At 45.8% G+C, this 26,471-nt stretch overlaps 1 protein-coding gene across 1 annotated transcript in view; it reads right to left on the reverse strand.

Annotated features, from left to right (window-relative positions):
* Positions 1-7,937: 7,937 nt before the first annotated feature.
* The window catches only part of LOC146195210 (uncharacterized), a 43,534-nt gene continuing 25,000 nt past the window's right edge, over positions 7,938-26,471 (reverse strand). Inside the window, exons 3-4 of the mRNA XM_084596754.1 lie at positions 10,964-11,414; positions 7,938-8,208 (exon numbers count right to left, since the gene is read on the reverse strand). Coding sequence (XP_084452880.1) covers positions 8,070-8,208; positions 10,964-11,414 — 590 coding nt within the window. The 3' untranslated portion in view covers positions 7,938-8,069. The remainder of the gene's footprint in view (positions 8,209-10,963; positions 11,415-26,471) is intronic.

Raw genomic sequence — 26,471 nt, forward strand, 5'->3', positions numbered from 1 at the left:
TATGTGTGCCGATTTTTTGAAGTTGTGGTGGTGTAGCGCTCTTGAAATCGCTTATTTTTCAAGCTGTACCGCATTTTTTTATTTCTTTCAGGTGCCTTAGTATTGGACAGACTACATCATCGGGCCGAAGTCCGCAATTTTGGAATCGAGGACTACCTGCTACCTGGATGCAGTCATTGTTTGGATTATGTGTGCCAGTATGCGTTGCCGCTGTCATTGCGGAATAAAATGTGTATACATGCACCTGCTGCGTAACTCATCCCTAGAAAATGGAACATAGCTGCCCTCTCCCTTCAAGTGTCTGGAGAGGTAAACACACGCAGGTACTCGATGAGACTAATATTCCATAGGGCCTACAAAACCAATAGGAAGCCTACTGGTTGTGTAGGTCTATCAGATTATTGACAGCTACGGGTGTACTAGCATTACAGACCTATCTGTTTTATCGGATGCCATAGGACCGATAAAACCATACCCTATACGACCAGTAAACAATTGACCTATAAAACCAATACTCCAGCAGACCTGTAAAACCAATAGGCTAGGATACCCATACGACGAATACTCTGGCAGACCGATAAAACCAATATCAATAATCTGATAGGCTATTAGTTTTCTATTGGATTTTTTTGCTAGGGTATGTACAAGAGTGACATCACGTCTAGTCTGCCAGCCAAACTGCCACAGCTGGCTATGATATCACGTCATCAGATATGTGGTCTCACTGCAAGGTATACTGCACCATTTTTCTACTGCAGCTCGATGCTTGACCACCACGTGAAGCTGCAAGCAAGTCGACAAGAAGCAAGAGCGGCATCTAATTCAGCTATTGTAAAGGGCACGTCGTATTGATCATTCGGCGCAAAAACCTCTGAAATTGGTAACTGTGCCTGGTTTGTGCCCACAACCATTTTACAAAAATCTTCAGCTACGTCAAATTCATTGCGGCGTTGATAAAGGGCCAGGGCACGAAAAGGGTGCCTTTCTCGCGGAGGTGTGCGCAACCTTCTCGCAACATGCCAGATACGCGACAAGAGCTTACGGGGATCCAGTGACGAGCAGAACTGTCTCCAGCGTTGTCGTCCTAACCTCTCCAGGTGGCGCAAAACTTGTCATTTAGCTCGGCGAGAAAGTGCGAGATCTTGCACGGATTTCATTCTTCTATACTTCCTTTCAGCCCGCCGACGGATCGCGCGAAGCCGCTCGAATTCCACGTCGATGCTTGACACTGACACCGGCGCACAAACATAGCGAGTGTTCTCACAGAGATAGGAAGTAATGAGGCCCTCTATTTGAGATGGTGACTGGACGTCCACGCTGGAAGTCTCCACCGATGCCCTAAAGGCGGGCCAGTCTGTGTATTGCACACGAGGCAAGTGGCAGCTGCAAACCACTTGATGCATATACGTATGTTGGTATGTGATCACTCCCATGTGTTTCAACATCACTACACCAATAAACGGAGGGATAGAGGCTTCTGGAAACAAACGCCACATCCAAGCAGCTGCTGTAGGTTGTTTCGCGTAGAAACGTCGGTCAGTCGTCGTTTATATTGACGAGATCTTGCGTATGCATAAAGTCTGCCAGGTCTCTTCCTCGATCGCTCATTTGGCGCTACCCCACTGAGGGTAGTGAGCATTAAAGTTCCCCACAATAGTACGAGGGGCTGCGCAACACTGGATTGTTGAAACTATAGATATGTGTCGTCCAAGCCATCCCTCGGTGGAATATAAGCGCCAATTACAGAACATACTCGTCCTTTCAGGGTTAATGTCAAACAAATGTAGTGGTGATCGTTTTGTGGGGCTGCAGATCATGACGGACGTGCCCAATGTCTTGGCGTACACACACCAGCACTTTGCTTGTTTCGTCTGCTTCTCGAGACCATAGCAGAACATATCCAGAAAGGCGGAAAGCAGCCGGCATGTTGGGCTCACAGATCACAATCACAGGAAAGCGGTACTTCTGTACCCGCTTCATTCATCTGCACCTGGTCCTGACGGGATTACTTATTCAACCTTATCAAACCTAGGCAAGGATGGTAGAACTGCACTACTTATTTATTTCAATGATATATGGGCTTCTATAGTACTGTTCTTGAACACTGGAAGATTAGCAACCTGGTTGCTTTTCTGAAGCCTGGAAAGCCTCCTCTCGAACTCACCCCATACCGGCCAGTTGCCCTAGCAAGCTGTGTTGGAAAAGTTATGGAGCGCATGGTGCTGGCAAGACTTGAGTGATATCTAGAGAGTAATGATCTTTATCCGAATATGATGACTGGATTTCGCCGCGGACGCTCTTCATTAACAGCGTCATCGACCTTGTGGCTACAGTAGAACACGAAAAGCGTCACCGTCGACTAGTAGTGCTGTCTTTTTAGATATAAAGGGAGCTTACGACAACGTCTTCCATGATGCTATTCTTGATGGACTTGACGACGTGGGAGTTGGTGGCCGGCTGTACTTGTGGATTGTAAGCTATCTCAGTGACCGTTCTGTTTACATGACTACGCCTGAAGGAGGTACTACCCGCTTTCAGGTCGGTCGCGGAGTTCCACAGTGAGGAGTCTTCAGCCCAACTTTATTTAATGTTGCGCTAATTGGCCTGGCGAGTGAGCTGCCAACTAACATCCACATAAGTGCATATGCTGACGACCTCTGCATCTGGGCCTCTGGTTACGCGCCCACAACTACGTGCGAGATTGCAACGAGCTGTGTAATCGACATCCATGTATACTTACGGCGTCAAGGGTTACTTTTAGCGGCAGAAAAGTGTGCAGTGATCGCGTTTACGGGAAAATGTGTCAGCCGCTGCCCGATTACCCTTCATGGAGTCGTAATACCATACGTCTCCAGGCACAGATTCCTGGGAGTAATTATTGACCACCGACTATCTTTGTCCAAACATATTACTATGGTGAAGAAAAGGCTAATTAATATTTGCCATGTACTTCGTTACATAGCTGGCATCAAATGGGGTCCAACTGAGCGCTCCTTAATACGGCTTTACGAGACTCTGTTTGTTGGCTACATCCGGTAAAGTCTCCCAGTACTCTCTAGTATGAGCATTTCATGCTTGCGGACTTTAGAGAGCGTGCAATCGCAGGCACTGAAAATATGCCTTGGACTGCCCAGATGCACCTCTAACAAAGGCACAATTGAAGAGGCACACTCTCGCCCAATATCCATACACTTGTCACACGAACCACTTCGTGTATATTTACGAGCACTTACAAGACACCGTTTTCACCCACTCAGCAAGATTCTGGATAAGAGGCCGGACTCCGCTGCCATCAGTCGCAAGTACCAACAGGATATGCCTTCCCATATCGTCCCGCCCAACCACCATGGACGATGGATAAACCTTTGGTGCACCTTCGTGTTCCCGGAACACTAAAGAAATCAATGGTACCAACTAGTGAACTCAACTTACTCTGGCGCACATCTAGTCAGAATATCCTAATTATATTCACGTATACACCTATGGATCTGTGTCAGCACAGGCATCCGCTGCAGCTGTGGTCATACCAGCTCAGAAAACGACTCTGCATTTCCTTTTGGGGCATACCTCTACATCAACCGCTGCTGAACTTGTGGCCATTCAGGAATCTTCGGGTGGTCCCCACATATGTGGGGAACCACCTCAAAAATGGTGTATATTCACGGACTCAAAGACTGCATTACAAATTTTGGAAAACTTCTTACGCCACACTGCCTATCAGTCGCTGGCACTAAACATTATGGAGCTCCTCACATCTGCCCAGCTGCAAGGCCACAGGATAATGTTTCAATGGATCCTTTTCTACTGCGGGCTCCATGGGAATGAACAGGCCTATGTTGAAGCGAAAAGTGCACTCATCAATGGTTTCCAAACAGATGAGTCTTTTTCAAGAGCGGATACGACGTGCCTTCTTACGAGTTGAATGAATAATGCTACAGCAGGTTACTTGGCCCAGCCAGACGACCGACACATTCGTCTAAGAATTGGCTCGATCGAACATCGAAATTTTATGTTCCGCGTGATATTCCGCGTCATCTGGCATGCTTGCTACATAGACTTCGTTTAAACGTGGCTTTCACGCAAGTACTTACATTTAATTGTACAGATAGACTCGCCGGAATGTTCAACTTGTGGCATCCCAGAAACTGTGGACCATATATTATTGGTGTGCCTAGCGTATGCGTGCGAAAGAAGTGTGCTAGCCACTTCCTTGAAGCGTTTGGAGAAGAGGCCTCTGTCGCAGGAACTACTGCTGGGCGCTTGGCAGTACAAGGGGAAGGGTGTCCAGGCAGTGCGGGCTCCTTGCCGTTTTTTATGCGCCAGCGGACTTGATTCGCGCTTGTAAAACAAGCCACTGTGCCTGTATATGTATTTCATATGCCTTCTCCCACATCGTAACCCATCATGACCTTCTTTCTTCTCTCCTTCCCCTTCCCCAGTGCAGAGTAGCAGGCCAGATTTGAATTATTCCTGCCAACCTCTCTGCCTTTTCCTTTCAATAAATCCATCTCTATCTATGCAAGCAAGTCATATAAACAATTTCCACATTTATAATGCATTTTCATTACCAGGCTACTCAAGAACAAAGATTCTACTGGGGGGACATGAAGTCTAAACTTTTGAAAAGTACACCTCTTGTAATGGCTCAACAGGCTTTGCACATCAAGGCAAAATGAGATGGGTCTGTGCCCGTTTTTTCAGGTCAGCCAAAGCAAATCATCCACTTGAAATAATGTGGCCAATGGCAAAGTTCAGTATCAGGTTTAACGTCTACAAAACGACTCGCGCTATGAGAAACACCCCAACTGAGGACTGTGGAAATTTCAATCACGCGGGGTTATTTATTGTGCACTCATATCGTATAGCACATGAGCGCCTTGCTTTTTGCGTTCCATGAAAAAGCGGCCGACGCGGCCTGGATTCCTTTCGAAATTCTCAGGCACATCAGCCGAGCGCCCCAACCACTGCGTGGCACCCTCTACAGTCGAACAAGATTTATCGAACTCGAAGGAGATCGCGAAATAATTCGATATATCGATAATTCGATATACAGAAATCGACTTGTGACAGCACTTACGAAACGAAAAAACGATACCGTATTTGTCGAGTAATCAACCCACTCGCATAATGAACCCACCCTCTACTTTCGCACCCGAGAATTTGGGGAAAAAAAGCATTAAGGCCAGTTCGCTCACATGTAAGCGATTGAGCGATCTCAGCGACGAGCGGCGGCGACAAAGCGAAAAATTTCCAACTAGTTAGAACTGCGTTCCTCTCGCCGCTCGAGCTACCGCGGCAGTTCAAAACAAGCTTTCTCTGTCGCAGCGGCAGAAATCGTGTGCATTTTCGCTTGCATGTCGATGGCGCGCGCCACTCCGTTTCGGTCGTCTCATCCACAGCTCATTGGCAGCGTGCCAAGATGCTGCGCAGCGATAACGTCGGGCGCGTTTATCTTTTGATAGCTCCTGCGGTGGCGGGGAGCGAACTTGACAGAGTGGCTTGATTGCACAAGCCTGGATCGATTTATTACGCCGCGCTTGGGACGGGCGTAGTTCACTGCCACAAAATCATTGGAAAGCGTGATAGCTGCAAATGCTCTTTGAAGCGGAAAATGCTAAAAGCCGGTGTCATGATCGCAGCTGACCGCGTGCTTTCGTTGATTCGTACATGCAAGGATAAACGACTCCTGTAAAAAAAAAAAAAAAAATGCTTCTTAACGTCCGCAGCCGCCATATCTTACGCTACGCTGCGCGTACAGCACAACGATAAACATTAACAACTGTTGCAAAAGAAATTCTTAACGTCCGCAGGCGCCATAGCCACGTCAGCCGCCGCGCGCAGAGGGTTCGCAACCCACGCTGGAGAAAGCGATCCACGTTCTGTCTGAAAACAGACTAAGCTGGCTTGACGCATGCTACTGCGAACGAAGGCCGGGAGCATGTGGCCGGGAGCACGGTGAGCCGGGAGTGAGGAAGGAGAGATTGCTCGGCAAAAGAATAGACACACACTTGCGCTTCGCTCTATCGCGTTCTTCCCTCTCTTTCCCACCTGTTCTCTCTGGTTCATTCACGCACATGGCTTGCAAACGTTACGTGCTGGCGCGCGGTAAAAGATAACCGCAGATGCGCGCGGGCGCTGCCCTAGAGCAGCCGTCGCCGAACTGTCCCTTCTCATTCCTTCCGCGCGTGGCTTGAAAACTTGCGGCAAACGGCCGAGGGTGATGCGATCGTCTTTGGGGAAGGCACACTTTTCAGTGCGTGGTGCGGGGTTCGATATATCGAACGACCGGTGAAATTGAGTTCGATATATGACGCGGCTTTCCTATACTTTTACATGGGATTTTCAAGGGGATATTTCGTGAGTTCGATATAACCAAAATTCGACATATCCGGGTTCGATTGTAGTGATATAGAAAAACAAATGCAAAAAATCATTCCCATACAAAAATTTGCTGTGCACCGTTGTGCGATTAGTAAGAGAATTCCACTGCAAAAAATGGCTTTATTGTGGGATGCAACATCGATCGCTCATAAAACCATATGGCAGAAAATCTCATCTTGAAATGCAGCATTGTCTTTAGGTACAAGTTTGGGTGTGAGGGGAGGAGGGGCTCAGCGTTCTACAGAATCGATTTCGAGAAAACAGCATTGGTTTTAAATTACATGCACAACAAAAATGATGAAAATGAGAATCGCAAAACTAAAGTGTTGAAATATAGCACAAAAACCATGAAATAAACTAAAATTATCTAAGCAATATGTGGCACTGTATGGAAAAGCATTGCAACACACTTAGAAAAATATACAACTTTTTCATCACCCACAGGAATGCAAGCCTAACAGCCCATTATCCACACAGCAACTGGTGCGAATGAGATATGGGTTCATTAACATTTTTTTGAACTATAACATCACAAAATAATACGAATTTCGAATCCAACACAGTGGCGATTCTTTGAACAGTGGTAATGCAGAGAACTGAACACTCAACATGTTACTTGCAAGGGGTCCAAATTAACCAGGAGATGTTTTCACAAGGACATTTTTTCACTCTGATTACTCCAGCAAACACACAACATAATGACTAAAAGAACATCAAAGGAGCTGGTCTTCTCCATTGCTGTGCATACAACTAGAGGTGATGAGACATTTCCAGAACTGAAATAAATCTAATGCATTCAAAATGCGAAAATAAGCATCTTAAGCTCACTTTAGTTCCCTGACACATTCAAGGGAATACCATTGCTGTGCATACAACTAGAGGTGATGAGACATTTCCAGAACTGAAATAAATCTAATGCATTCAAAATGCGAAAATAAGCATCTTAAGCTCACTTTAGTTTCCTGACACATTCAAGGGAATAGAGCTTTGAAATACAAGTAGCATCAGTAATACATAATACATGTCATTTTTTAAAGCAGTTTATCATAAGAAATTCCAAATATGCATGCCCTGATATTTTAAAATGCAAGTTTGAAAGTGCCACTTTCTCTGATGTCATCTAAATGCTTTTCTAAGCATGTTAATGCCAATGAAAAAAATTCTGCAAATTGAACATTTTTAAAGTAGGTAAAGTAGCAAAACTTATAGGTAGCTTGCATGTTGCTAACTCATAATGATCAGAATAACTAGCAAGCCATTTAGGACTTCACTGAACACTGATCTTCCCCTAATGCTGTTTCTCTTTGTGCTCTTTTAAACTGCCCCCTCTCATGAACGCTTTTGGGCACAAGTCGCACTGAAATGGTTTTTCACCCTTGTGGGATCTCACATGTGTCAGGAGAGTCGAACTCTGCATAAAGGCCATTGGGCACAGCTGGCACTGATACGGCTTTTCACCTGTGTGGGTGCGTATGTGCACCACCAGCACACTTTTTTTTGCAAATTTCCTTTGACAGTAATGACAAAAATATGGACGTTCACCCGTATGAGTTCTGGTGTGTTGCTTCAGGTGGTCGTTTTGTATAAACTTGCTACTGCAATAGTCACAACAGAATGGACGCTCGCCAGTGTGAGTACGAAGGTGCCTAACCAGCAAGGATTTGGAGATGAAGCTCTTGCTGCATTGGCTACATCTGCATAGCTTCTTGCCCTTGGGTTTGCCCAAATGAGTACTGGTAGAATCCGTGCACTGGCTTGTTGGTTGCTTCTGATCTGGTGAACCTTGCCCAGGAAGGGTGGTATACTTGAAGGCTGTGGCACCTTGATCTGCATTTCAAATCGAAAATTATTTCAATAAGAGGAGCGAACACTGGAACATTTCATTTGGTGCTGGGCAGAAATGTTAATGTACGTTAAAACCCATCTCAAAGCTGTGGTTAATGGTCTGATGTTGATTTTTCTTCTTTCTCGAACAGTGTAAAACAGGCAATGATGATATAGAGCCAGAGTGGTCTTTCTGTGCAATATTCACAAGCAAAGCCGGGCGCTTTTTCTTCAAGAAAGTTAAATTCAAGAGGTTATTAAAATTGGCTGGCTGAAATGAAATAATCTCATTCTGAACTGTGCATGTAACTTGAGTGCAAGTAGATTAAGCCTTTTATATCTAAGCGCTGAAAATATTACATAATAGTTTTGAACTACAAGGACTTTATACCTTATTGTTGCTAAAAGGTATGGATATTTCATGTAGAAAAAAAAATTATAGCAGCACAATTAAATTGACCTAGTCTAAATTTTTGGCTTCGAACGAAAAGATCTGCAATATCCTGGCACATGCAACAGACTCAGAGCGAAAGTCAATGCTCCACCTGTAGCATTATGACCAGATAGTTTTCATGCCGTTTTACCACGAAAGCTATTTCTGATTAAATTTCAATTTTAGGGCTCCTGCATTGCCAGTAGAAATATTTTTAAGGCAGTTACTTTAAGTATGCTAGATATTCAAGTATTATATTAGCAAATAGAAAATTGTTCAAATTTTTATGCCCAGCATCGCATTTCATACCCAAGGGATATGAAGTTAAGTTTATGATGGTCAGGATTATAAAGAAAAATTGAGTACCTGTTATCACTCAGTAAAAAACTAGCCTCAATCCACATAAATAAATAAATGCACAATCACCAGCTAAATGACAGATTCAAGTTGATGCAGACTAAAGCACTAATTAGTGGCAGTTATGCTTAGGAATGAAGCTCAACAAAACTTCAGAAAGCTACCTTCTTTGGGGGGTCACGGGTCATTGCGGCCGAAAATCAGATTTTCGATCTCCTCGTTTTCGCGACCCTATCTTTCTGCAGCTACCTCCGAAGTTTTGTTGAAAAATATTGTCTAATTCACGCGCTGCAGCGTTCCAAAGACGAGAATCTGCGGACTTGGCCCTTTAAACTGAGGAAAATAGCGCCAAATTTCGATCGCCCGCAGTTCGAGAAATATACGATCCGCGGGAATAATCTTGGCCTTTTTCGAAAGGACGCGATTCAGGCCATTCCTATATTTCGGTTGGCAACCATGAGCGAGCCCTCCAAAGCGGAAAACAAGAGACAAAATCACGTGAAATGCGCGCTGCTGTTGGTATCCCACCGCACGTGAGCAAAATGGCGAGCTTTGGTTGGTTGGGGGCGTCAACTGCTCGCAGTCTGCCGCCATTTTGAGAAAGTCTTTTCATTAACAGGTGCCTCACAACCAAAGGTTCTACTGAAGGAAATGAAGTCTGAGATTTTAAAAAGTACACCTCTTGTAATGGTTCAACAGGCTTTGCACCTCAAGGTACGATGAGATTAGTTTGTACCCATTTTTTTCACAGAGGTCAGCCAAAGCAAAGCATCCACTTGAAATAATGTGGCCAGTGAAAGAATTTAATTTATCCAAATCCAAATCCAAATCCAAATCCACTTTATTTCCAACCTACAAGTTTATAGGGTTTAACGCCTGAAGGCGACTCAGGCTATGAGAGATGCCCTGTGGAAGACTGCTTAAGTATCAACCACCAGCAGTTCTCTAATGTAAACTGACATTGCACAGCGCATGGGCGGCATGGGTGCCCTGCATTTCGCCTCCATGCAAAAACGGCCGAAGCAACCGAGATTCAATCCCTCATCCTTGGGCAAAGCAATCAAGTGCCATAACCACTGCACCACCTAGAAAGGGGCGCCAATGGAAAAGTGGTTACAAAGGTGCAAGCATGTGCAGTGGAAGTGTCTGTGCATCTTATATTAGTGACTGTGCACAAGGGAGCATGATGCAAAAATATAAAAGTTGGCATCATATCATTTAGTTTACTCTGGTTCTTCCTCCTCTTTAAAGGAATGAAAAATGAAATGCAAAACCTAAGTTGGCATTAGGTGATATAGAAAAACAAATGTGTAAACTTTGTTCCCAAATAAAAATATTTCCTGTGTGCTGTTGTGCCATTAGTAGGAGAATTCCACTGCAAAAAATAGCTTTATCGAGGAATGCAACACCGAGCACTGATAAAACATATGGAAGTCTGTCATTGGCAGAAGCAGCAATGTTTTTAGGTGCAAAAAGTTTGGTTGTGAGGGAGGTAGGAAGCTTAGCTTTCTATGGGACTAACTTAAAGAAGACAGAATTGGTTTTGAATTACACTCAGAACAAAACTAATGAAGATGAGAATCACAAATCCAATATCTTGCAATAAACAACACAATACACAAAATAAACTAAGCAATCTGACATGGAGAAAAGAAAAGGATTGAAGAATACCAGTGGGCAAAATATATTTGCTGCTGCATTGAAATGACTGCATCAACAAGAAGCATAAAAAATACAGTCTCATCACCCACGGCAATACAAATATAATTATTGCAGTGGCCGCAAGCTTAACAACCCATAATGTCGAGAGCAGCTGATGTGAACGAGATATCGGTTCACTAGAGTTAACCTTTTGATGACTTCGCAGAAGACTGCTCTTCACCTAATGTTCTTTCTTTTTGTGCTCTTTTAAATTCTGCATTCTTGTGAATGCCTTTTGGCACAAGTCACAATGAAATGGCTTTTCACCCTTGTGGGATTTCACGTGTCAGGAGAGCTGAATTCTTCACAAAGGTCATTGGGCACAGCTGGCACTGATACGGCTTTTCACCTGTGTGGATACGCATGTGCACCACCAGAACACCTTGGTGAGCAAATCTACTTTGACAGTAGGAACAACAATACGGACGTTCGCCCGTATGAGTCCTGACGTGTCTCTTTAGGTCGCCTTTCTGTGTAAACTTGCTACTGCAGTAGTCGCAATGAAATGGACGCTCGCCCGTGTGGGTACGGAGGTGCACACCCAAAACGTATTTAGAGCTGAAGCTCTTGCTGCATTGGCTGCATTTGTGAAGCTTGCGGCCTGAGGGCTTCCCCATATGAGAACACGTAGAATTGGTGTACTGGCTCGTTGGATGCTTCTGATGTGGTGAACCTTGACCAGGAAGGGTGGTATACTTGAAGACTGTGCCAACTGGATCTGCATTTAAGACCCAAAATTCTTTCAATAAGAGGAGAGAACACTGCAACATTGCATTTAGTGTTGGGCAGAAAAGGTAATGCATGCAAAAATTTAGCTATGACGTTCAGGATTATGAAGAAAAATTGAGTGCGTGTTATAACTTGGTAAGAGAATTGGCCTCAATCCAAGTAAATAAATAAATATGCACAATTACGAGCTGAATGAAGATTCAAGTCGATGCAAATGTAAGCATTAATTAGTGGCAGTTAATTATGCTTAGCAATTAAGCTCTACAAAAATTTGAAATTTACTTCCTTTAAGATTTTCAAAAGAAAGCTAAACACACTTAAAAGCCATTCAAATTACATATCCCTGTCCTTCCTCCTAAAGAACATCCCATTTCCATGATACGCAAATTTTCAGTTTGTGGACAGAAACCGAAAAAAAAAAAGCTCAAGTAAATGCTTCCACATTTCACCTAACAAAATGTCATCAGATGTGAACCAAGGCCTGAAAATGGAATGTAAGAATTCAAGGTGTAGGACAAATGCACTAAGCAATGAATATCTTGAAAGCTTGACAGGGTCATCAAATTTATGCTCATAACAAAAAGATCAATTACTTCTAACTAACCAAAAAGAACCAGAATACCACGATACATAGGTAAATGCACCATGAAAAGGAACAGAGGTGCATGAGGTAATATGTTAGACTGCGTGCCTGTGCCAATTTAAGCACTCATGGCATGCCTTTTCATGCTTTTGAATGACTGCCTTTAGAGTAATGGTGTAGCAGCTATGGGCCTAGTGTGCTGGTATGGAGGCGCCACTGCTCCGGAACAAGTAGCGCCACCTCCCGCCGGCGCACCCATATGTGGTATGTCTGCTCGTCGAAGAGAGGCGGCAGAATGAACGCGAAGTCTACTCTTCTCGGCAGAAACCTTGTGAGAAGAAAACATTTGTCGGTCATTTCCTGCCTCGTGTCACACGCGTACATAACAGACACATGTACCATGTGTGCGTGTTGAAAAATAAACCAAAAACAAAGCGAAGAAAGCCGCTACCCATTCATGCCGTCTGGGAGAAGGCCGCCGGCGCTTGGAGCGCGCCGCAGCGCATCGTCGGCGCGTGAGCGCTTCTGCTGACGGCTCAACGGTTTTTTTTTTCCTTTGAAGTAGGAATTCGGAAACCGAACAATATGGCACTTTGAAAGTAAAGACATAAATAAAACAAAAACTAAGCCAATGTGCAATGCGCAGCACTGGCTTTTCCCCTCGGTGGCAGTGTATGTGGAAACGGCATGCTAGACCCCCCCGAAGCGACAGCCGAGAGCTAGGCTCCGTTGGTCAATAGAAAGGCTCTTAAAAACAAACAAAAAAAAACAAACAAAGAAATCACGTTTTCCCCAGGACAGAACGAGCAGGCTGTATATGGAGATGTACCCTAAGGCGTCGGGCCTTGCGTGCAGGTGCTTTTTCGGCGCTCGGCAGTTCTACCGTAGTTTTTACTTTCTACTCGATGCGTCGAAATAAGTGGTGACGGTTCAGTGCGCGGAAAAACAGCCATAGCTGAGCAAGCTCCACAGCGCGTGCTGTTCGGGGGATTTCGCGTGATCGGGAATGTTGAGACTTGATTTAAGAATAACAGCTTGGTGCGCGGTCAGAAACTGTACGAAGCCAGCACGTGCGTGGAGTGCGCGGGGAACTTCACAGTGCAGAAGTGCCCTCGGATATCTTCAGAAAATGCGCTAACGAAATGAAAACCGCCTTCTACGACGTCAGCTTGGAAGTAAGTTTTATTCAGCCCTTTCGGCGTCTCTTCACCACATATGTAATTCATTTTTTTTTGTATGTAGTTGTTGGCAAACCCACGCAATATCACGGATGCCAGTTGCATCTGAAGGCCGGGTGCCACTGTTAACGATGCGAAACATCGTTTTCGTATGATTTCCAAGGAAACCGCAAAAAAAAAACTTGATTTTCGATTGCCTCCCGATGGTTTTTTTTTTTTATATAACTATTATGACACCCATAAACACAACAGCAGATCGAGCTGTTAGTTTAAAAGGACGTTTTCTCTTTGCGGGGAGCCATGAACGTGTGTCAAGTCAGCAAGCGCGCACTCCTGCAATGTGCTTCGCTCTCCATGTCGTGCTTCTACATCTTTTACGTCAGGCTAGGCTTCCCAAAAGCGAGCACCGAGAACAGCTGGAAACTATCATTCGGAAGTCGTTAGAAAAAAAAAAAAAACAGCTCCCGTTGGGCAGGAAGGCTCCGCGCTCTCTACAACACAGGCTGTGTCCGAAGACCTGAAAGCGCTGGTTACAACAACTTTTAGTAGTTATAAATTTTAGAGCTCGGGTTGGGTCCAGAAGTAAAAAAAAAAAAAAAAAAAGACCCGTGTTTTTTTGTGTGCGTTTTTCGCGTGTTGCGCGCTCGATACAAACAAGCGATCGCTCGTGCATGCTTGAAAGAAACCTAGCGTCACGTACTGTACAAAAAAAAAGTGGGACATGCGCAGCCGAAACGAAAAGCAATGGGTGCGATATGAGATTCGAAATGACTAAGCAAGTACAGGCCCTTGTTTTAGTCGCTGTTTATTTTTTGTTCTTACAGGGAACCAAAAAGAAATCGGAACATAGCGTCGGCGCTACCCACGGTTGCGGATCCAGACAGCCGCCTTTTACAGCGGCGCCTCCCAGACGGCGCCACATGTTCGGCCAAAGCTGCAGCGCACCAGGCCCATAGAGGCCAAAGTCACTCTTCAGTCTAGATTCTGCTTTTAAGATAACAATGCTGCAAAAAAATTTCACCATTTGAAATTTCAAGGTACACCTTATACCTGAGACTTGGCACGTCTCCAATTTTTAGGGCAGGCAGATGCGAATCAAGCCAAATCGCCATGGGCTAGGATATTCCTTTTCATTCTGCCTCTGCCATTTTATATCAAAAGAAAAAAAATACAAAACATATCTGGCTTTCATTCAAAAGCCGCCAACCATTACAGATCAAAGCATCTTAGTATATAACTGCTCTTGCAGAGTCAGTGGCAGGTATAATACAAAACAAAAAATTAAGGAGGAGTCACCGTGCTTAAGCCTCACAGCTAGTGGGCATATCAGCACAAGACATAACATCATAAACAATGCATCAATGGTGAGAGAGACTCGGCCTTGAGAGCGAGCTGACGCGGTTCACCTCGGCTCCGTGTTTTTCGAATTGTGTATGTGGATTTTAGACCCGATATGGCCTGAACCCACTCGAAACGGTCAGTGAAGGTGTTCGGCACCTGTTTGCAACAATTTTACTTTCGGCTCGCTGTTCAATTCGAAGCTTTCAAGGACTAGCGTTTCTGACGGGCTAAGCCTAATCGACGCCCTCAGGGCCCACCACGACCACGGCTGCTCCCGGGCCACAGCCGGGCGGCGCTGCCGCCACAGCGCATCCGGAAGATGTGACCTTCAAAATTTTACGCCCGGCGACCTTCACTCCGTGCCAACCACCGACTACGACCCCAGAGTCAAGCCAAGTTACAAGGCGTTCCGATTATCCGCCATTACCGGCGGGTCACGAGCAGATGGATGCTGCGCCATACTACGTATCCAGCCAAACCCTGACTCCGACACCACAAACGCCACAGGTTACACCGACTACAACCCCACAGTCAAGCCAAGTTACGAGAAGTTGTGATTACCCGCTCTTACCGGCGGGGCATGAAAAGATGGACGCGGCGCCGTACTTCGCATCCAGCCGAACGGTGCCTCCGACGCCACAAACGCCACAAGCTACAGGGAGCGTTGATTACCCGCTATTGCCGACAGTGCACGAGGAAATGGATGCCGCAGCTGTGACTGTCTCTGCAAGCCCTCCTGCTCAGGTTAAGACAACTACAGGATGCAGCATGACTTCAACCTATCGCAAGCGTCAAGTGTCCCCGCAACGTCTGCACACAGAACGGGTGAGTCGTCCTCATTTCACTGTTCTGATCAGGCCACTTAACAAAGTGCATGTCACAAACATCCCGAAACAGGCTATTACCAACGCAATAGAGCAAAGCGCTCCGTCTCAGTATTTTTCGGATATGGCCATTCTCCGCTTTGATTCTGCTGCTAACTGCATCCGCATAACTGTCAGGGACGCTGAGCATTTCAAGAAGCTGTGTACATTGACCCGTTTAATCGCGCGAACGCGGGATTCTGTCCAAGCGTTCGATGTGGACACGTCCCCACTGAAGCAGCCTGCGGTTGGCAGCACGCGAGGTGTGATCAGAATTAGAGAAGGCCTCACGATGGACTATATCATGGCACATCTGCGCTGCGAGACAGCTGAAATCACAGACATACGCATGCTCGGCAAGACAAATTTGCTACTTCTGACCTTCGCATCAGACGCATTACCTTCTCGGCTAGTATTCGACTACGAGATTACACGAATCCGTGAATACCGCCCGCGCCCAGTCGCATGTTATAACTGTCACCGAATCGGCCATGTAGCCAAATACTGCTCGTTTCCCGCCGTTTGTCGGGATTGCGGTAAGAACCCGCACCCTGAGGACCCCGGCTGCAAGCAGTTTCCTCATTGCGTAGCCTGCGGCGCTTCCACGCATATCGCCCTGAGTGCCCAGTGCCCGGCTCGAGCTTATGCAAAGCCTGTCGACAAATCGGCACCTAAGGAGTCGGATGAACCGAATACGCATCAGGTGACATCCTCACATACTGTCTCCAAACATGTATCATATGCTGAAAAGACCTCTTCTCCAGGTTTAGCCGAGGTCATTGAGAGCCTCAGAGCAGAAATATCTGAACTACGCCAGGAAAATCAGCGTCTCCGGGAGATGATAACTAAGGACAAGATAACAATGGACACCCGAACTCGTTCCCAGACTCCGCAACGCAGCCGCTCACAGAAGGGCCGCAAAAGCCGTTCGCCTACCCGCCGGCCGCAACCGGTCACAGCGTCTGATTCCGCCTATACCCACATGCTCGGGCTAATCCGACAGGAACGCGCCCAAGAGACACAGAAGCTGGAAGAAACTCTGCGAAAGGAAGTTAATGCAACTCTTACTGCTGCCCTCACTTCCATGCAGAGCCATCTGCAGACTATGTTTGAGGAGTTCCAACGTACCACACTCACAGACGATAGTAAGCGCCGTAAATCTGTGCCCCTTTCATGAGCACTATGGCTCATGGGATTCAATGGAACTGCAGAAGCTTCAATCAGAACGGTCCTACCCTTCGTACATTTGTGCCTCAGCGCCGTCCTCTTTTCATACTTCTTCAAGAAACGCGCGGTCCTTGTAAAATTCCTGGTTACTGCACTTACCAGACACCTACTATCCAACATAAAAACGGCCGTTCAGAGGGACAGGCGGCCGTCTTAATCCGAAACGATTGTCCTTCCACTCAGCTCTCGCTTCAATCCCTTTGCTCTTCCACTCGTGAGATTGTTGCAGTAAAAATCTTCCCCCCTGGCCAAAAACCTTTCGTCGTAGCATCGGCCTATTTCCGGCCAGGTAACGTCATGGCAGAACCCTGTTCCTGGCTCCCTGACCTTGAAAACGCAGCACACCCTTATCCTATTCTTATTGGCGGAGATTTCAACGCACATCACGCAGCCTGGAGCTCATCTCAGCCTAACCAACGTGGTAAACACCTATATGACGCCCTTGATCAAACTCTTCTTACCCTGTGCAACGAACCTAACGTGCCGACCCGTATCGGTCTCCATCCCTCTCAAGCAGACACTACACTGGACCTTACATTCTCATCACCGCGTCTTATTCGGCGCTGGGAAGTCCTTTCTAATTCTTGGGGTAGTGATCACTTGCCCATCTTGCTCACTCTCAATCGTAAATGTCTTCGCGTTCGGACAACACGTTCGTTTTTCAACTGGGACAAGTTTCGTGCTAATACTACGACCCCCTTCTCGGATATTGACTCCTTTCTGTCTGTACTCCGAGATGCCCGCACTCAAGCTCTCGAATATATCCCCTGTGACGATTCCACAGTTGGCATGGATGCTCACCTGGCTAACCTTTGGCGTCGCGCAGATCACCTCACGCAACGTTTTCGGACACGCGGAAAACGTCACAAAGATCTCGTGCTTCTTCGACGACAATTCAAGCTTATCCGGGCATACCAGCTTCACCTGCAAAGTGAGGCTTGGCACTCTACATGCGACCGTCTTGGACAAGTACCGGGCCTATCACAACTTTGGCGCATCTTTCGTGGCCTAAATGGCAAGGCACGCGGGGCACCACCTCTCGCTGATCTCCTTCTCAATGGCAACCCGGCTGATGTTGAAGATGAAGTTATACGCACCTTTTTCCCACACGCCAGCCTAATGCCTCCACCAGCAGTTTCCATTTTCCCAGTCGGAAACCCTGATCCAGACCTGGATCGCCCATTCTCAAAGGGAGAACTGCAAGCAGCCCTCGGAAGAGGCCGAGCTCGCGCCACACCCGGGCACGACCGAGTTAGTTGGCAGGAGCTTAGCAATCTCGACTCGGCAGCCCAGGATGCCCTTCTCGACATCATTAATTCTTACTGGGAGACCGGAACGGTACCGGATAACCTCAAGCTTTCTCTTATTCTTCCTATCCCTAAACCTGGCAAAAACCCTCGACTTCCTAGTAATTTGCGTCCAATTGCACTGACTTCACATCTCTGTAAACTCATCGAGCGCCTGCTGCATACCCGGATTAGTCACTACATTGAATACGTCAGTCCTGGATTTCATCCAGCTCAAGCCGGCTTCCGCCCTAACCTTGGAACGCATGACTGCCTTTGGCTTTTGCGAAGAGTTCTGAATAGAGCTCATCGTAAAACGCTACCTGACTATCTCCTGGCTGTCGATATACACAAAGCTTTTGACAATGTTCGCCATGAGGTTATCCTGGAGGAACTCGCCAAACGCTTTCCTAGTAATCGTGCCCAAATCAGGATCCGCAATTTTTTGACATCTAGACCCATTCAGCTACATGGCAAAGCTCCGGGATGGGTGCCCAAAACCTATTACTTGGATAGGGGTGTACCTCAGGGCTCCATTCTCGGACCCATATTGTTCAACTTGGCCATGACACGCGTCGCCGAGAATCTGGAAATCAGCACAAGCGCAAGATTCGCTATATATGCCGATGATATTACCGTCTGGACTGAGGCAGCGGATTACGTAGACAAATATTCTATGGAGACTGAACTTCAGGCGGCCCTTCTTTGTCTTGAAGATACACTAACCAAAATTGGCCTCGAACTCGCACCACATAAAACAGAATTGATTAGTATCGACGGAAAACATAAAACCAACCCCAGTATGCAGATCCATCTTCACATCGGAGGCAACACCATCACCTCCTCAAATGGGCAAATCCGCATTCTTGGCCTGCCCATATCAAGCTGCAACAGCCCCCAGAAATGGGTTCGTCAGTTACAACGCCTTTGGCCAGCACTGCTACATACTATTCGTCGCCTGTCCAACCGGCATGGCGGTGCGCGGCAGCATGCCTGCCGTGCGATGGCCAGAGCAGCGGCGGTCGGAAAAATCCTCTATGGTACACCGGTCCTCCAACTGTCGAAGACTGACTTCGCTAAGGTCGAACGCCTTCATCGCGCTACACTGCGCACTATTACCGGTCTACCTAAGCACACTCCTATAGCCGAACTTGAGCGTTTGGCCGCTCTTCCACCGCTCACTACCATCGTTACCGAGTCACAGACGCGTCATCGAATACGTCTAGAGAACACTGTCCAGGGGCGTCGCCTGCTGGCCTGGGATGAACAGCGTAACGACAAAACACCAGCCCTATATGCATCACTTCCCCCTTGGGAGATGCCAGTAGTCACACGCGTCCATCGCCGACCTATAAACCGCGATTTTGTCATTCCCCGGGAGCTCCTAGCTGCCCATCACCGACAAGAGCGAATCCCCGATACGACTGACATATACACCGACGCATCCATTACAAGCGAATTCGCATCTATGGCCTGGGTATGCGATGACAACCCTTCCCTTTCAGGCGCTTATGCCTGCCATCTACCTCAGGGTACCCCTCTTCACGCTGAACTCCTCGCGATTTGGGGAGCCTTGTCAGGAGTGCCTTGCACCGGAACTGGGTCACTACGTATTCTTACTGATTCCTTTGAAGCTTACAAGGAAATCGCTACTCCGGGTTCACAAGATGCAACAGCTACGGCTATACAGCGCCTCCTTAAACGCCACCAACTCGCGACCAGAACTGTCGCTATTCACTGGACCCCAGGTCACTCGGACGAATCAGGGGGCAATGCGGCGGCACACGCCGCGGCTGCCTTGGCAGGTGGGATGTCCACATTTACTTCCCCACCCCCCTTGCTTCATCCTTATTCGACCTTGGGCGGGCAACTCACCCCTTCTCTTGCCCTTATGCACTATACTCGGACCAGTCTTCGTAGCCTCAGTCAGCATCGCATGCAGGTGGCCACACCAGACCCACCTTTTACGAGAAGAACCCACCTCACCCGAAGTCAAGAAGTCTTTTTGAATAAGCTCATCGCCCATGCGGCTTACACGCCACATATTATGGCCCGCTGGCGTCAGTATAAAGAGAAAATGATTACGTGCCCCCACTGTACGACTCTAACCTGCGGCGGCATATCTCATTTACTTTGGGAATGCCCTGCTTTTTCTACTGGACGCCCCGAGATCGAACCCTACCGCCTGAACTACCGTTCCCTTCTAGAAACTGATGCAAACACACAGATGATATTTGCCAAGTATGGCTCGCTTAGTGGCCTGGTTAGAGCAATGTGATTCGAGTGACGACCTAAATAAACAATGAAGATTATGTCTACTCCCCTTTATCCCCATCCATGGCCATGAGCCTTCCCATTCAATAAAGGACATTCAATCAATCAATCAATGGTGAAGGCTACTAATTTATGTGCACTTTCTTCTAGCGACTCCAGTGAAACCGGATAATTATGGCTTCACTCGTATGGTTCTAAAAATAAAAATGATTAGTACAATGGCATTCTTGTCCAACATGTCATGATGCCACACACAAAATCTCTCAGTGGCTATCACTCGAGCTTCATAGCTATTGCTTTATATTCAGGAGGACAATTTCACATCAAGAGGAAATGCTTGAAGGCAGAGTTTTTAGCACAGGAAAAAAAATTAAAAAATACCGAACATACTTAAGGCATCAGTAGGATTCTCCAGTTCCGTTCAAATGAACCTAATGTAAAGCCTTTGTCAAAAGTGTAGAGCCCAGGGAGTCTGCTTATGAGTCAGTGTAGTGGCGCTGAATTAGCATTAGTGAGAGTCCTTCCCACTGGAAAGGGTAAGACAAAAAAAAACAAATCTTACCACCAAGATTTGGAGCACTAGAAAATCAAATACAATCCACACAAAGTGGCTCAAAAGCAGACTCCCTGTGCTCTATGCTTTTGGCAGACTGCGCCTGCTCGCACACATATAAAACCTGTGCCTGTAATTGCCATCACCATCATATTAAAAATTCCCAACACTTAAAACCTGTCACTTCCTTTAGCTCTTTAGGCATAATTATTAATAATTAAGAAAAAGACACTGATTCCTTCAACTCATCATGTAAAACAGAGGTAGGTACTATACTGATATTGAAGCATTCAATGTCCAACAAAGTGCATAAAGCTCTAGCATCGAGATCACTGGACATGCAATGCTTTGAACATGATGCAATTGAAACAGCAATGGTTGGCAGGTGTGGTACTGAACGTTTCTTCCCATGAAACCTTTCACTCCTTCGTTCAGGAGCAACGGCCTGCAAAATAAAGCACAGCAAAGAAGTGTCAGTACAAAGAACTGATGCCATGAACGGCACTGCTAATGTGCTTCCTGTATCAATATACATGCACAAAGAATATTGCACCAGACGAATCACATTCCGTGAGGCAAAAAATTGCTACAGAACATGAAGAACACACTAGTAATAGTGTGCTCCGTAATATGACTGCACAGATTCTAAAATGATTATCATACACACTCAAAACACAATACTGCTAAATGGTATCTTATAATAATTTCATTTCTTTTTGCCCTCCCTGAAGGCATCAACAAAAGGGTACAACTGCAGAGGTTGACAGCAGTAGCTTCAATGTGTTGTTCAGTGGGCAAGCTATATTCTGTGTATTCTATACATGTTGCCTACAAAACAGAACATAGCAAAATTAGCCAAAGCAACAGGAAAACACAAAAGCTGCAAGAAAATTCTGCATATATATTTGGGTACATGACACATATGAGGGCAATGGGCAACCATGTGCCCAACACAGGGTTGGAAAATCTCAAGTATTGTGCAGAAGGAGATGTTTAAATTCAATTGTCAATCTATGTAAAGCATTTTTTTTTTGAAGGAACCTCAAAGCAAAATAAATCTGCTGTTGCATTTTCTCTTAGGAGTAAGTTTACATGGAAAAAAATGTGCCTGGTATAAAATATTATGACATGCTTTCTTACTCCAAACGCCCTCTCAAATCAGATAAAGTACAGTTACTATCAGCCCTTAGCCACACAGTTGGCAAACAGGCTTTCTTCAGTTTGTGAATCTAAGGGCATGCGTCAGGTCTTTAGGTCCTATGAAAAGGCAGCACAGGTCAATCACTAAAGCATACCTGGTGCCAATAAAACTGCCCTTAACAAAATACTGATTTGACCAGATGCATTTTATAGCTGACTAAAAACTCAAATAGCTTTGTGGTTTTCAGTTAGTTACCATCGACAGCAACAACAGACTTTTCCTTTTATGCCCACCCAACAATACCTGCTTCATTGGGCAAGGCAGCACTGTTAGCATGTGGCCACAAAGTAACCAGTTCTATGTACTGTAGGTTGGTAAATGAACCTTCCTATGCTCAGTTCAAAACTAGTTTTGCTCTTTGGTGGTGCAACCTTGTGAAGAGGCTTTTTTAAAATCTTGAGTGCATTAATGTCCCATGCATGCGTGTACTGCTCCTTAGCAGTTACACAGAACTGAATACAGGCCCAGACACTTCGCAAAATATGTTCAGATCACGTACACATGCAACCAACAATACTTAGTACAGAAAATTAAAATCTAAATTGTCGATGTCGTGAGCACTCGTTAGCATGTCTGGTTGATTGCAAAAAGTATTATACGACCAAAACTTGTCAAAACTTCAAATGCAGTAACCAGGAAATATTGCCCCGCTACGACGGTGCAGTGGTTAAGATGCACGACTACTGTGCCAGAGTACCCGGGTTCAATCCCGACCGCTGCCGCCGGCGTTTCGATGGAGGCGAAACGAACAGGCATCCGTGTGCTGTCACCACACATTAAAGACCACCAGGTGGTCAAAATTTCTTAGACGTCCACTACGACTCCTTTTTCCCTCTTTCCACTTTCAATCCCATCTCCCTCCCTTCCTATACGGCATGGTTCAGGTGTGCACAGAAACAAGTGTGACAGATACTGCGCCTATCCCTTTTTGTGAACCAATTATTATTATTATTATTATTATTATTATTATTATTATTATTATTATTATTATTATTATTATTATTAACCAGGAAATTGTTTTTTCAGGGAACATATTAACCGGGAGAAAAATAGCGTAACTCTATGGGAAGTTTTTACTGCCCGCAATTTTCAGTGTATGAAAGAGGGAATTGCATAAACTTAACAGGTACCAACTAGGTTCTACTGCACTTGTCCGGCTGTGTCCGAAGAATAACAAAATGCCAGATCCAAAAGCTCCACGTCGCAGTAATACACTTTGGGATGTTCAAACATCATTGTGCTTATGAAACACAGATGTAGAAAACGATACAAGACACAGCAGTGCTCCTGTGTCTCGTGTCATTTTCTACGTCTGGTTTTCATAAGCGCAACGATGTTTGAACAAGTAATTCACCAGCTAGCCCAACTAGAAATCTTTTTGACACTTTGAGGCAATGCCTCAGAGTTGAAATGTTGCCATGAAAAGCAGAACATGACACCCAAGAGGAAGAATTACAATTTGATCCTCGCATTTGCACTCCTTTTTGTTCAATTACGCCATGACAAGCACCTTTTGTAATATACCAAGTCTTGCCCATCGAGTCCTCGCCCACCCTCCCATTTAGGCAAAATACTTATTATATAAAAACTACCTAGTCACCTACCAACCCTTGGAAACAAAAACTGGGCAGCAAAAAGTCAAAGCATTTCACGCACATGACAAATGATAGAGATAATGAAGGTTAGCACTTTTTTGTTTGCAGCCGCAAGGAAGCCTGTGCCTACGCCAGAGCCGGAGGTCACGACCTTTTTGTATTGTGAGATGCAGTGGCGATACAGATGTTGCCTTAATTTGACATACGACCCCTTCCAAATGATGATAGACCTTGTTGCAGTTGTGTGGAGCTGCCCTCTCTCAATGCAAGCAGTTGATTTTGCAGACAGTAAAATGTTGCTTTAAAGTCAAGCAAGCAGGTTAATATCACATGATTAAGTTCAGTGTGTCTCTTCTAAAGCCATGCTAGAGGCAAAAAAAAAAGATGGTTACTTTTGTAGCTTTTTTGACCGACTGGTTGGCTTTAGAAGAGTGAGCTCGTAGATCCACACAGATAATATAGTGGTACTCGAAAGTTTTAGAGGCAAATGAAAAAGGTCAAGCACATGTGTAATAAACTACCTTTGTGTTCTTCCTCAACATTTTTAACCACTTATATCTCACGGCCCACAATGTCCAAATATTAAAGCGTCCATGCAGTCAGTGGAATGACACGTTTGTGGACACAATTTCACCGGTTGATTCCGCGGCAAAACTAGACACCTTTCACGCAGCCGAAAAGCAAAACAGCATGCGCACGTGCAAAGGTGATTCAAGCAACGAGGGAAACTGCAGAGGGCTCCAATCATTAATGTCGACTGCGTGAGGTTTTCAACATGAATGAATGCCATGCTTTCTGGAATAAGGTAATAAGTAAACCTTGGCTTTTCCTGAGCACGAAGTGCGGCTTTATTTCATCCGTGTTGCCGCTGTAATTCCCCAAGTGCACCTCATGCTACAATAGCGAATCAAAGGTTGGACACTGGTCCTCTATGTAAGAGCCTAGGCTCAACCCAGGCTCACAGCAATAAAGCAGTGCATGGCCCTAGCCTGGAAACAGCTTATGTCTCAACCCAAGATCATCCGGTGCTCTAGTTCCAGTTGGCTATCGTTTCAAGTGTTGGTTGTATCCAAATGGTAAGCTTAATATTAGCTGCTTTAGTCTAGCATGGGCTGCCAGTGCTAGGGGTCGGCAGCGATGGAAACACTTCGATAAGTTGCCAACTGAACGCTTGGATGGCTATAAACTTGGTGCTTTCTCCTGACAGCTGCATTTTTGGAGCAGCTAAGGTGAAATACTGATTTAATTACGTTCTTTGGAGCAGGATGACATAGGAAAATGAAGCAAAATGGTGCAAGCACGCTTCACCTCAGTGGAATCAGTCTGCCATGACATTTGAATTCACATTACCTCTATGCCCGGACAGGAGCTGGCAACTGAGGTCGCTCCTTTTATATGGGAGGGTGATATCAGAATCAGCCTGCCAGAACTGTTTGCATTCTAGTTACCCCTACGACACGCAGGCACGTTCATACGGCTTGGTTGAAGTGTGACTTTATATGTGGGTAGCTTACGCTCTCGTGTCAGACCCTTAAAGGATGAGCTTAAGTGTCCCCAATAATGTAGCAACTTACACTGACAGGGCGCGATAGGGGAATAATGTAGCAGGCAAAAGAAGCTTCCGCCGTTGCTTTCACAATTCAACTAGGGTTAACCAGAGCTAAACCCCAACTAATTTTTTTACCAAAGGTTCGTTTTTTCGACATCACACAGACGAGGGCAGGCATATATTTGGCGTAAACAATCGGTTTTGTGCAGCCATGAAAGCTGCGAAAGGCAGTCATTCAGACAGAGTAGCTTTGCTCTGTTCATTGTTGCCATTTGAAGCAGTGGCAGTAAAGGAACGCTCGTCATTGTCATTGCAGCAGCCTAAAAACAGGGCACAATAAGACTGAAAATGGAATGTGAGCACCATCTACCGCCCGTGGAGAAAAAAAAGAAGGAGGAGGACTCTCACGATTTTCGCTACTGTCGTTAACCATGGAAACTGAATGTTATTGCTTTGCAAAGTATGAGCACTTATTCGTAACATGAGCATGACCCTCAGTTGTGTCACAGTATTGTCGTAAAGTGGCATGGACATGACAAAACCATGACTGGCCAAGATACCCTCACCAGGAGTGTTATAGTGCTTACAGCAAGCATGGTCCACTTCTGCAGGGCCCCAACGTGCATGTGGTGATTGCCTTGAATGAGCTGCATGTTTCCTGGCAGCACACATGCCGTGAAGCATGTCACCAACCAGCACGCATGCACTGGCCACCAAGCTCGCCATATTGGATCACGCTAGCGAATGGGCAGCACGTGGAAGCAGATTACAATAGCAAACCGCATTATGCTCTAACTCCCTATTACCATCATATAAGCAAAACATCGGGGTGGCGAAGGTCGTGATTTGCAAAGCTGATTTTTGGCAGAGAAGTGAATTTCTTAAAGGTCCACGGATTTTTCGCATTGTTCGATTATTTAGACCATTTCCCAGGTACCGCCGACTATGAAGAAGCAGCCGGCGACTGTCCACTTGGAATAGGAACGGTTAGTAATAAGGGTCAACTGACACCAAATGTTCTGCGATTTGATACCACTGCCTTGCTAAGTGACTAAGGGGCAAATTACAAAAGAGAAGGCAAGTGTAGCAAGGGCAGCAGAAGGTCAGGTGGGCGGGAGATTAAAAAGTTTGTGGGGGTCAAATGGACGCAGCAAGCACAGAACCAGGTTAATTGGAAGGATCTGGGAGAGTCCTTTGTCCTGCAGTGGGTATAGTCCAACTGATAATGATTGCAAAAAAAAGCAATCTGCACTGACCCCAATGGGTGAATTAGTACACTAGAAGAAAAAGCAGTTACAGAGGATGCACTCAGCTTTAAAAGAAGGATGGAGGGTGTTCCCATTTTTCTTTTGAGGGTGTTTTTTTTGGCAGAAAGACTGAATGAAGTGCTAGTATG

The sequence above is a fragment of the Amblyomma maculatum genome, chromosome 3 (genome assembly GCF_055883805.1).
Source record: "Amblyomma maculatum isolate TAMU_Amacu chromosome 3, ASM5588380v1, whole genome shotgun sequence".
NCBI classification, from domain to species: Eukaryota; Metazoa; Arthropoda; class Arachnida; order Ixodida; family Ixodidae; genus Amblyomma; species Amblyomma maculatum.